General features: G+C 54.9%; 2 protein-coding genes across 2 annotated transcripts in view; one reads left to right on the top strand and one right to left on the bottom strand.

Annotated features, from left to right (window-relative positions):
- The window catches only part of LOC139603513 (zinc finger protein 594-like), a gene marked incomplete at its 5' end in the record, with an annotated part of 428,549 nt that overhangs the window by 70,293 nt on the left and 346,246 nt on the right, over nucleotides 1–12,010 (top strand). The window lies entirely within an intron of this gene.
- LOC139603481 (olfactory receptor 14J1-like) lies at nucleotides 4,320–5,571 on the bottom strand. Its single transcript, XM_071454453.1, has one exon. The coding sequence runs from the start codon at nucleotides 5,569–5,571 to the stop codon at nucleotides 4,639–4,641; it is 933 nt and encodes a 310-aa protein (XP_071310554.1). The 3' UTR covers nucleotides 4,320–4,638.

The raw sequence follows: 12,010 nt of genomic DNA, 5'->3' as shown, positions 1-12,010 counted from the left end.
CCTTTGGCACAGTCAGGCCTGGCCAGTGCAGGCCATGCTCAGCAATTGCCTGTGTGTGCCTGGCCTTGCTGTCAGCCCCGGCAGCGGCTGCGTGGCCCCTTTGTGGTGCGGTGCTGGCCCAGCCATGGTGGCCCAGCCCCTGTGCAGGCCCAGCCCAGGCCAGGAGCATTGCGGCTGGGAACAGCCCCTGTGCCGTGGTGCCCACAGCAGCCTTGGGGCTCTGTGCCCCATGGCCTCCCTGCTGGGCAGCCTCTGCCAGCTCCTGCAGAGCCCCTGGCACCTGTGGGGCTGCACAGACAGCCCTGCCCCGGGCTCTGCCGGCCTCTGGGCCAGCAGAGAGGCAGCCAGGGCTGGCCATGGCCGGGAACAGGCCCTGAGCCCCGCAGGAGGATGGAGCTGGGCCACAGCCAAACTCAGCCCAGGCTAAAGCTGGGCTCAGCAGCCAGGGCTGCCAACGTATGGGCACAGAGGCTGGCACTGACAAATGTCCTGGGCCCCCTCCGTGCTCTGTCCCTGCCACCAAGGGCACAGAGCAGCCTCCTCTCTGGGCCACTTGCCTGTTTGCAATGCCTTGCACAGGCGCTGGCCCTGCCCCACAAGGCCTGGCCTGAGTCCTGCCCCTGCACACTCAGCCAGGCTGAGATGGACACTGATGGTTTCTGGGCCAGGCTCTCGGAGCCCATGCCAGCTCCCTGCAAGCTCTGCCAGCTGCCCTGAGCTCTGGGCAGCACCAAGGGCCTCTCTGAGCCCAGCCCAGCCCAGCCGGCTCTGGCCCCACAGCTCTGCTCAGGCCAGGCTGCTCTGGGCACTGCCCCATGGCCTCAGCCCCTTCCAAGGGCACAGCAGCAGCTGCAGCTGCCTCAGGACTCAGCCCAAGCCATGGGGGAAGGTGCTTGGCCAAGGCCCAAGGAGGCTCCCTGGCTGCCCTGCTCCCCTCGGCCTGAGGTGCTGAGAGCTCTGCAGCCCCTGCTGCCATCCCATCTGCCCAGGGCAGCACCAGAGCCCCGGCCTTGGGGCCCTCAAGAGCTGCTCCTGCTCCAGGCCCAGGGCCCATGCCAAAGCTGGGCCAGCCACAAAGCTGTGCCCATTTCTGTTCATTGCTGCTCTGATGGGGATGGATCCTCACTTGGAAGGTGATAATGTATTTTACTACCCCAAAGTCATCTTCTTTCTTGAGCTCTTCAGTTCAGGAATTCAGTGAAAAAGGCTCATGAACATTTGTTCAAAACGCTCAAAAAAGAAAATCCCCAAGGAATAAGCTAAGTTTACAATTCTACTGTGGTTAATTAGACATATTTTGGAAGTGTATTTAAAGTGATTCTGCTATATTGAAAAAAAAAAAAGCAGAGAAAACTGTGTTGTTCTGTTTTCTTTTCCTGTTCATAGTTTGGTATCACAAATTGATACTGACCAATTGATATTGGTCCCATTGATATTGACCCCCAGTACCTTCTAATGCAGTCTGAATAGATATGAACATCAAGACCCTTCATTGCTTGACAATCAACAACTTTTTCTCCCCACTTCCTCCCCACCATTTCCCTCATCCAACTCGTGGGACTCAAAAGGATCAGGAATAGTGTGCCCAGCAGGAGTGATTCTTCCCCTGTGCTCAGTTCTGTTTGGGCAGCACAGTGTTAGGTCACAGGAACTGGCTGCCCAGAGAGGTAAGTTAGTCACTGTCCCTGGAAGTGTTTAAGGAAAGACTGGATGTGGCAATCAGTGCCATGGTCTGGGTGACAAGGTGGTGTTGGGTGCCAGGTTGGACTTGATGCTCTCCAAGGTCTTTTCCAGCCTGGTTGATTCTCAGATGATTGTGACACTGCAGGGCCCTGGGGAAGCAAGGGGCCATGGTGACACTGCGGGGCCTGGTGGCACTAAGAGGACCATGGTGACACTGTGTACTACATGGCAGCATAGAGCCAAGGGGCCATGGTGACACTGTGGGGCAGAATGGAAGCAAGGAGTCCATGGTGACAGTCTGGGTCCTGCTGGAACCACAGAGGCCATTGTGACCCTGCAGGGCTTTGTGGAACCATGCAGAGCATTGTGACAGCAGGACCTGGTGTCGTGATGGGGCCATTGTGACACTGCAGGGCCCCATGGAACCGAGGGGCCAGGGCTGCTCCTCAGGGACTCATGGAATGAAGGAAACATGTTTGACACCCAGTGGTGGCTCTTGGGACCAAGAGGCCATTGTGACATTGTGGAACAAGGAGAGCATTGCTGCACTGCCAGACCTCATGGAACCAAGGATCCATTGTGACACTGCAGGGCCTTTGGGACCATGGTGTCATTGTGACACTGCAGGGCCCAAGGATCCCAGGGACTTTGTGACACCATGGGGTCCCATGGAACCAAAGGAACATTGTGACACTGGGAGGCCTCATGGAATCATGGTGACCACTGGGACACTCTGGGGTCTCATGGAACCGTGGTGACACCAAGTTGTCTGGGAGTGTTGATTTGCTGCAGGGTAGGAGGGCTCTGCACAGGGCCCTGGACAGGCTGGATCCAGGGCCCAAATCCAACAAGGTGAGGTTTAACAAGTCCCAGTGCCAGGCCCTGCACTTTGGCCACAACAACCCCTGCAGCACTACAGGCTGGGGACAGAGTGGCTGGAGAGCAGCCAGGCAGAAAGGGACCTGCAGGGACTGATGGACAGCAGGCTGGACATGAGGCAGCAGTGTGCCCAGGTGGCCAAGAAGGCCAATGGCTCCTGGTCTGGATCAGGAATGGTGTGGCCAGCAGGAGCAGGGCAGGGATTCTTCCCCTGTGCTCAGCACTGCTTGGGCAGCACCTCGAGTGCTGTATCCATTGCTGAGCCCCCCAATTCAGGAAGGACATGGAGGGGCTGGAGTGTGTCCAGAGAAGGGCAACAAGACTGGGGAGGGGTCTGGAGCACAAGTCCTGTGAGGAGTGGCTGGGGGAGCTGGGGTTGTTTATCCTGGAGAAGAGGAGGCTCAGGGGACACAAGGCAGTGTCAGGACACAGGTTGGACTTGATGATCTCCAAAGCCTTTCCCAACCCTGCTGATTCTGGGATTCTCTGGAACCACCCTTGGAGCAGTTGCAGGATGAGCCCTGGGCCTCCTCTTCAGCAGCTCCAGCAGCCCAGGTTCCTCAGCTTCTCCTGCCAGCCCCCAAGCCCATCCTGTCAGTCCTGCAGAGCCTCTGCAGCCTCTCCTCACTGCCCAGAACAGGGAGCCCCAGAGGCAGACACAGCAGCCCAGATGTGCCCCCCTGGCCTGGGGTGCCTCTGGCAAGGGAGCAGCACCAGGCACTGCAGGAGCCTGCAGACAATTCCTGCAACACTTGTAGGATGATCCTGCTGCCCAAGGGACGTTCCTATGGGGACAAGTCAGGAACTGCAATGGGGAGTGGGGCCAGAGAGGAAAGGGCAAACAGGGATGGGCTGTTTGCAGGGCAGGGAACGAAGGTGGGCAATGGGAAGAAATTTGTACCAGGGAAGAGTAAAGAAAGCAAAGGTTCAGCCAAGGAAATGCTGAGGGCAGTTTGGGGGTGGATGCCAGGCCGCCCTGGCTCTGAGCAACAGCGTCTGCAGTGGCACAGGAAACTCCCAGCTGATGGGAACAAACTTTCTGGCTGAGTGCAGAGGCCAGGACAAAGCCGAGTGGTTTCCCTGGTGTCCTTCAGCCCTTGCTGGCCCCAGGGGCTGATGGCATTTGTGCTCCCTCAGGTTCATGTCCCCACAGCAACAGCATGGGGGTGCTGCCTCCTGCTGTGTGCAATGCAAACAGGGGCTGCTGAGGCAGTGCTGCCGTGTCTGTGCCTGCAAGGATGGGGCACCTGTGTGAGCTGGGGGAGAGGCCAGGGCTGCAGAGGGGGGATGTTGTTGGCAGCTGCATGAGGACGCTCTGGGACGCTGCCCTGGGCTGTGCAGCGCACTGGGCATGGATCAGCCCCTGCTCTGCTGCTCCTTCCCGTCTGCCCCAGGGCCCTTGCAGAGCCCCAGCCATGCTGTTTGCCCCCAGCCTGCCCACAGCCAGCCTGGGGCTGCTCACCGGGGTTTCTGTGCTGAGCATTGGCCTGGCCGTGTTCTTGAGAGAGCCTGGGCAAGGAGCCTGGAGCCCCCAGGGCCTGGCCTGAGGCGTCAGCGCTGCCCCAGCAGTGCCCATGGCCTGTCCCTGCTGCAGCCCTGGCACTGCCACCCCCAGGGCTGTGCCCAGCCCCGAGAGCACTCAGGCCCTGCAGCAACACCAGGGCCACCAGGGCAGCGGGGCAGGGCCACGGCAGCAGCACTGGCAACACCAAGTGCTGCTGCTGCTGCTGCTGCTGGGCACAGCTGCTGGGCCAGCACTGATCTGCCCCAGCTCTGCACACAGACATTGCTGCTGCAGCTCCAGAGAAGGCAACACAAGGGCATCTCTGCAGAAAACTCTGCTGGGAGATCCCTTAGTTCCTTTAAAGCCACCGAGAGTGCAGCCCCTCATTGACACAGTCTGTGGCCACAGGGAAGGTGGAGAGAAACAAAATGAGAAATAGCACAAAAAGTGACATTTCTCTGCAGACAATATGAAAAAAATAAAACAAAGGAAAAGAACCTCCAAAATGAAACCAAAAAGGAATATCACAGCTGACTTTTATTACAAGTGATTGGCAGACACTGGCCAGCAGTTTAATGTTTCTGAAAGCATCCAGTCATCAGTCTCCACACTTCAGCCTTGAGCTCCTGGTTCTTCAGGCTGTAGATGAGGGGGTTCAGGGCTGGAGGCACCACCGAGTACAGAACTGACAGGGCCAGATCCAGGGATGGGGAGGACATGGAGGGGGGCTTCAGGTGGGCAAACAATGCAGTGCTTACAAACAGGGAGAGCACAGCCAGGTGAGGGAGGCAGGTGGAAAAGGCTTTGTGCCGTCCCTGCTCAGAGGGAATCCTCAGCACAGCCCTGAAGATCTGCACATAGGAGAAAACAATGAACACAAAACATCCGAGTCCTAAACAGATGGAAAACACCAGAAGCCCAATTTCCCTGAGGTAGGATTTGGAGCAGGAGAGCTTGAGGATCTGTGGGATTTCACAGAAGAACTGGTCCAGGGCATTGCCATGGCACAGGGGCAGGGAAAATGTATTGGCTGTGTGCACAAGAGCATTGAGAAAGGCACTGGCCCAGGCAGCTACTGCCATGTGGGCACAAGCTCTGCTGCCCAGGAAGGTCCCGTAGTGCAGGGGTTTGCAGATGGACACGTAGCGGTCGTAGCACATGATGGTCAGGAGGGAATACTCTGCTGAGATGAAGAACAGAAAGAAAAAGACCTGTCCAGCACATCCAGTGTAGGAGATGTCCCTGGTGTCCCAGAGGGAATTGTGCATGGCTTTGGGGACAGTGGTGCAGATGGAGCCCAGGTCGCTGAGGGCCAGGTTGAGCAGGAAGAAGAACATGGGCGTGTGCAGGTGGTGGCCGCAGGCTACGGCGCTGATGATGAGGCCGTTGCCCAGGAGGGCAGCCAGGGAGATGCCCAGCAAGAGGCAGAAGTGCAGGAGCTGCAGCTGCTGCGTGTCTGCCAATGCCAGCAGCAGGAAGTGCCTGATGGAGCTGCTGTTGGACATTTGCTGGGGCTGCACATGGGCACCTGTTCATGGAGAAAGGACAGTGACAAGTCAGGAGAGGCTGCTTTGGGCCAAACCTGGGCCATTCCCTGCAGACTGTCCCACTGGGAGTCACCCAGCCTTGTTCCTGCTTTGGGAAAACCTTCACCCAGGTCCCTGCCTGAGCTCCAGTTGTGCTGGCTGAGTGTGGAGGAGCAGCCAGGCCTGTGCATGGGCGCTCTTGAGGAGCCATCCCTGCCCTACTGCCCTGGGTTTGTGGCCATGGGGCAGAGGGACAAGGCTGGATATTCAAGATTTGTCAGGGGAATCACTCCTAATGCAGAAAGTCTTGGTAGCATCTGCACTCCTAAAGGAAACTTCTAAAGGAAATAGATGGCATGAGTTGGTTTTAGGAATTGTTTTCCTACCCACACATCATTCCTGGCTCTCTGAGGTCACAAATTCCCAGCATTTCTTCTGCACTCAGAGTTTGCCACTGAGAGATGGGAGAGGCAAAGGATTCCCTGTGGCTGAGGGAATGTGAGGGGCTGGATGGGCTTGTTCCCAACTGCCCTGGCTTTGCACCTTTGGCTGCAATCAGAGCACAATCACACTCCCGGGTCACCCTGGGATAAACCAGACCCTGCCCAGAGCAGAGGGATCCCTGAATGTCTCACCCTCTCTCAAGGTCTCTGGGCAAGGTCTGAGCACCCCCTTGTGCCAAGGACACTCACGGCTCCCTGGGCAAACCCAGCAGCATTTCCTCAGCTGTGGCAGCTCTGCCCTTCCCTGTGGGACATTCAGGGAACTCCCAGAGGCTCTGGCACAGATTTGCACCCAGGAGGGCAGCTCAGAGCCTGGCAGGGCACAGCAAGGAGATCCCTGGCTGTGCCCATGATGGGATCTCAGGGAGGGGGCTCAGCTCATTCCCCTTTCCCATGGACTGCTTTGCCCACAGCCCCACAGGTGCCAGGGAAGCTTGGACACCCCATTCCCATGGACAGCCCTGCCTGGCAGGAATGCCAAGGGCAGTGCCTGACTCAGCTGCTGCAGATGCCAGAGCCTCCCTGAGAGCAGCAGGTAACAGTGCCAATGTCAGGGCAGGGCAGAACCAAGAGCAGATGTTGTGGTGCTGTGCCTGAGAGGGCAGGGCAGAGACAGCCGGGCACTCAGGACAGTGTTCCCGTGCCCAGCTGTGCCCGGCACCTCCCACACACCAACAGTGCCCTCCTGCCCCAGCCCTGCTCTCTCCAGCCCCCTCTCCTTCCCTGAGCATCTCCCTGGGCCTGGACATTCCCTGCTGAGAGGAGCCTTGTCCCTGCCAGCGCTCACAGAGCCCATCCCAGCCTGCATGCCCTGGCTGGGGCCCTACAGAAACCTGCCTGTGTGCAGGGCCCTGGCTGGGGCAGGCTCTGTGTGCAGCTGGGCAAGGGCAGCTCAGGAGAGCCCTGCTGGGCCCTGCAAAGGTGATGCTGCTGCTGTGCAGGGCTGAGGAGTGGCTGAGGGCCCTTTGGGAGGCTCCCAGCAGGGACACTGACCACCCAAACTTACAGTTCTGGAGTCTCTGTAAATGTTCAAACACTCCTTGGATGATCCTGTGTGTCCCTTTCAACTCAGAATATTCTGTATCTGATTACAATTCCTGTTCTGCTCCTCTCATCCCCCTGTTGTCTATAATCAAAAGAGAAAAAAAAAAAAAACAAACAAAAAAACAACCCTTGCAACAGGGTTAGAACAGTAAAGTAAAAACCAGACATAAATTGGAAGCTTCCAGGTGTCCCAGTGGGGATGGGGCACACCCGGTGCCTGACTTCAACAATTTATCAAGGTTGATTAATTAGGATATTTAACAGGAACATCCAATAGCAGATTCAGTTGCCCCAGTTACACACCCTGGCTCAATGCATTGGAATAGGTCCAAGGGCTTCTTTACCTTCACTTTTTGTTATGACTGCTCACATTCTGGTCAATAAAAAAATGTTTTTGTAGGTTTTCTTCCTGACAATAGGACTATTTGATAATAAGACTGATAAGACAGTATTTCAGGAATGTATTTTGACAGTGAGCTCATTTTTCTAAAATCTAAGAGAATGGTTAGGAAATGTACTAGAGTTAATTAAGGATTATATTTATATAAGTATATAAGAGTAGTTTAATATAGTTAATAGGAATTTAGTAGTGTTAAGTAAGGAATGTAGATTTATAACTATATAATAGTAATTTACAGAGCTATGAATGTATCAGAAATGTATAAAAAGCAATAATCTTTTTGCCATCACCCCAACTTTCCCACCCTGCTCCAAGCAGGAAACAGAAAACACTCTCAGGAAAGCTCCTGATCTTTCCAGCAATCCCAGGCTTACCTTCTTTGGGAAGTGCCCTCCGGCGCTGTGCCCAGGCTGGTCTGGAGCTGGGAGCAGCCCTGCCCCACCCAGCCCCTCTCAGCAGCAGCCCCGGCCCTGCTCAGGGCGGCTCCTTCCCCCCAGAGCTTCTCCCCAGCGCTGGGAGCAGCTGCCAGGGCTGGCTGAGAGCTGTCCCTGGCAGGCAGCAGAGTCCCTGCCCCAGCACAGCACCCTGGGCTGCAGGACCCTGCTCTGCAGGACAGCCCTGGGCACCCCTGGCTGCTCTGCACAAGAGACAAGCAGAGAATGTACTCACAGGCTCTGCAGGCATTGGCATGTTCCAGCTTGAGGAGATGGCTCCAGGAGCTGCAGCTGCACTGTCCTGCAGCCAGAGGTTCCTGTGCCAAGGGCTGGCAGTGATTGTGCCCCAGGCACTTCTCAGCCCCTTCCCAGCCCTGAGTGATTGAAGCTCTCTGTGCCTCTGTGCTGTGCCCGGGCTGGCTGCAGGCAGTGCCCCAGCCCTGCTGGGCTGGCACAAGAGCTGCTCATCCAGAGAAATGTGCTTTTGAAGCTCTTCTTGGTGAGCAGGAGCTGCCTCTGTGCCAGGAGCCCAGCCCAGCTCAGCAGCACAGACACAACACAAGGACTTTAATCAGCCTCTGGGGCTTTGTGCTCAGGCCCTGGACATCAGTCCCTGAGAGGGAGCTGAAGAAACCTCTGCAGAACTCCAAGGCAGAATCCAACTCCAAAGTTTCTTGGACTTTTAATGGGTCCCAGAGAGGGACAGGACTGAGCAAGTGTCCCCAGGCCCCAGGCAGAGCAGAGAACTGCAGGCAGTGATGACAGGTGGGGACAAAGAGAAGCCAAGTCTTGGTGCCCTGGGGCACAGCAGGGTCTGTGCCAGCAAGGGCTGGGAGGAGACACCTTGTGCTGAGGCCCTGGGGCCTCCTGGCACAGCCCCAGCCAGGCTGGGCACTGTCAGCCCCTTGTGCTGCCCTCAGCATCCCCCCCTAGCCCACATCCCAGTGGCCTCAAGGATCTGCTGCAAGGAGTCCCTGGGGAGCCTTGCTCAGCAATGGCCCTGGGGGCTCCTTCATGCTCCCTGCAGGGGCTGCAGGTTTTTCAAAGGACTTTGGCTTTGGCTTTTGCCCGGGAGTCTCTGAGAGGTTTGTGCAATCATGGCCTCCAATTATCTGCTGTAATTAGTCCTTGGAGAGGCTTTGTCAGTAACAACACTCAGTGGGGCTCATTAATGCTTCAGGGTACTTCAGTTATTTGAAGGTACTTGGTGTTTCCCTTTTGATACAGACTCTGTGAAAGGTTTGTGCAGTCATGGCCCCAATTATCTGCTTTAATGAGTCCCCTGAGAGCTTTGTACTGGCACTCAGTGGTGCTCAGTAATGCTTGGAGATACTCAAGTTTTTTAAGGTAGTTTGGATTTTCCTTTCCACACTGAGTGTCCAAGAGATTTTTGTGCCATCCTGGCCACCAATTCTCTCCTCCAAGGAGTCCATGAGGAGCCTGTGTTCGCGATGGATCTCAGTGAGACCCACTAATGCTCTGAGACACTTTGGAGTTTTCTTCTGACTTTGAATCCTGGAAAGGTTTGTGCAATCTCCTCCCAGGCCCTGAGGTTCAAGGGCTCAGCTCCAAATGCACCACAGGGCTCATTAGGATAAGGCAATGTGGAGAGCTTTGTGGACAGTTGGCTAGCTGAGAAAGGTAACGTCGACATAATACCATTGCTTAAGTTAGACAGAGACAAGTCTAGGATTCAGCAGTTGGTGTCCAACCACTGACAAGGACATTGTGTCCTTGGTGCAACAGCAGGATGGGGGAGAGGATCTTTTGCCAAAAATATGAGGATAGTTTCAGCAGAATAACCACAAGAATGTAGAAGTAGTAACAAAATAACCATCAGAATATAGGTGTGGTTAGCCAATAAGTAATTAACCAATAATGAGCTCAGCTTTGCAATATGTATAAGCTTCATTAACACCAATATAAATATGTGTGAACTATCAATAAAGTTTGAGACTTGCTGATCACGCATATTGAGTGCCGCATTTCTTGTGCTGATTTCCCACATATGGTGACCCTGCAATGTGATTCCTGTAACGGCAACCACGGTGGATCGGTGTAGGAGTTCGGGTCCTGTCGCAGCAAGGACGGCGAACAAGCACCGCTGAAAAAGGGAAGGTGCCGCGCCCTGGGTGACCTCAACAAAGAGCCCGGCCGATACGTGCTGCCGAGACCTTGTAGGGCTGCAACAGCACTGACATTCTTAAAATGGAAAGAGAAAGGCAAGCAGCATATGATTTATTTACTTGCTTTTTACAAAAGCGTCAGGTTAAGGGCATAGATTTGCAGAAAGAGCTTCCCAGGTTAGCTTACGGGTGTGAACAAGGAATTTTTCAAAATCCTCATACAGTACATGAACTAACGGAGTGGCGTAAATTTGGGGACACGCTGTGGGAGGCAGTTATAGATGAAAATAAAACTGCAAAAAAGTTGGGAAAGCTATGGCGAGTTGTGCATAATGAGTCATTACAATATCAGGCAGAAAAGAAGGCTGCGCAGCAATCTAGCATGGCGCATGATAAGAATAAGAGTTATGGGGACTGGTTCAATTGTCCGTGACCTCCTGCCACATCTGCAGTCATTTTGCCACCAACATCAGCTCCTGCTTCAAGCAGCAGCTCACTCCCCGCCTGTGCTACAACAGCACTGCCTGCACCGCCTGTGTCAAACCCTCCATCTCCTCCTCCTGGTAATGAGCCGATCCCTGGGTCAGAGAGTGACCTAGCGGGGGCCATTGCACAGGGGCGAAGGGAGGCATGGGCAGCGGTAGCAAAAGATATCATCGTTACGGGGGATAAAGAGCCTATAAAAGCAGCTATGGATGTTGCTTGTCCAGTGATATATTCACCTGTGGCAGGGGGCGGGTTTCAAGCAACAATAACTGCTCTAGACTGGAAGCTGCTGTCGCAATTACGGTCCCCAGTTAGTCAATTTGGGCTAACCAGTGAGCCCACAAAACAAATGCTTGACTATATCCAGGGGACTCAGGTGTTACTGCTGGCTGATTGCAGTGGAATAGCGAAGCTTATCTTCACTCAGCATCAGCAGCTCTTGTTTAATGCACACTGGCAGGCACTCTGCCAGGAATGCGTAGCAGTAATACGGCAGCCAGGCGACCCGTTACACGGGATAACCCTAGAGGAGCTAATGGGTCTAGGGCCTTTTCTTCGGACAGAAGCACAGGCGTTACTCGGTCCTGATAAATGTCGGGAGGCTATGCACCTGGTGCTGTTGGCTATAGATAGGATAAAAGAGCCAGGCGGGGTCCCCTCTTATATGGGAATAAAGCAAGGAAGAGATGAGTCATTCGGATCTTTTATAGATAAGGCAGCCAACGCTATCGAGCGGGCAGGAGTCCCTGATTTCATGAAGGGTACTTTGTTGAAACAATGCGCACTCAAGAACTGTAATCAGGCTACAAGGAACGTATTAAATACCCTAAGAGCTAATTGGTCTATAGAAGAAGCTTTAGAACGATTGGCAAATGTGCCCATAGGAAATCAAGCGATGTTAGTAGAAGCTATTAAGGAGTTAGGAGCAGGATTACAAAAACAGGCAGCAGCCTCACAGTCAGGTGTTAGCTGCTCTTGCACCCCTACAAGCAGCAGCAACAAATACTCCACGGGCTCCATCTGCTGGCCGATTTAAATGTTACCGGTGTGGAAGCATAGGCCATACCCGAAGGGCTTGTCAAGCAGCCAGCGTCTGGTGCCAAAATTGTCGTTTACCCACAACACCAGGATACCCACAACACCGTAGCCTGCCGACGCCGCTCGGGAAACGGGAAGGCCAGCGCGTCCACAAGCCGCCGTGCCCAGACACAAGTAGCTGCTGTCAACACCTCAGCCCAGCTTCCCTTCAACCTGTCAACACCTCAGCCCAGCTTCCCTTCAACCAGCCACCGCGGGAGCCTCGGGCTGGATGTGGCAGCCGCAGCAGCAGTAACATTGATGACCACCCAACCGGAAAAGGTTCCGACTGGAATAAAGGGACCAATCATCATTGATGGACAACCTATCCGAGCTTTGCTCCTGGGA

This window comes from Agelaius tricolor, unplaced genomic scaffold (assembly GCF_023055355.1).
Source record: "Agelaius tricolor isolate 1412-34295 unplaced genomic scaffold, bAgeTri1.0.p SCAF_39, whole genome shotgun sequence".
NCBI lineage: Eukaryota > Metazoa > Chordata > Aves > Passeriformes > Icteridae > Agelaius > Agelaius tricolor.
Note: the sequence above shows the minus strand (reverse complement) of the source record. Positions and strands in the feature narration are given on the sequence as shown.

What these genes read in the sequence shown, in the direction of transcription:
- LOC139603481 (XM_071454453.1), bottom strand. Translation starts at nt 5,571, where the DNA reads ATGTCCAACAGCAGCTCCATCAGGCACTTCCTGCTGCTGGCATTGGCA.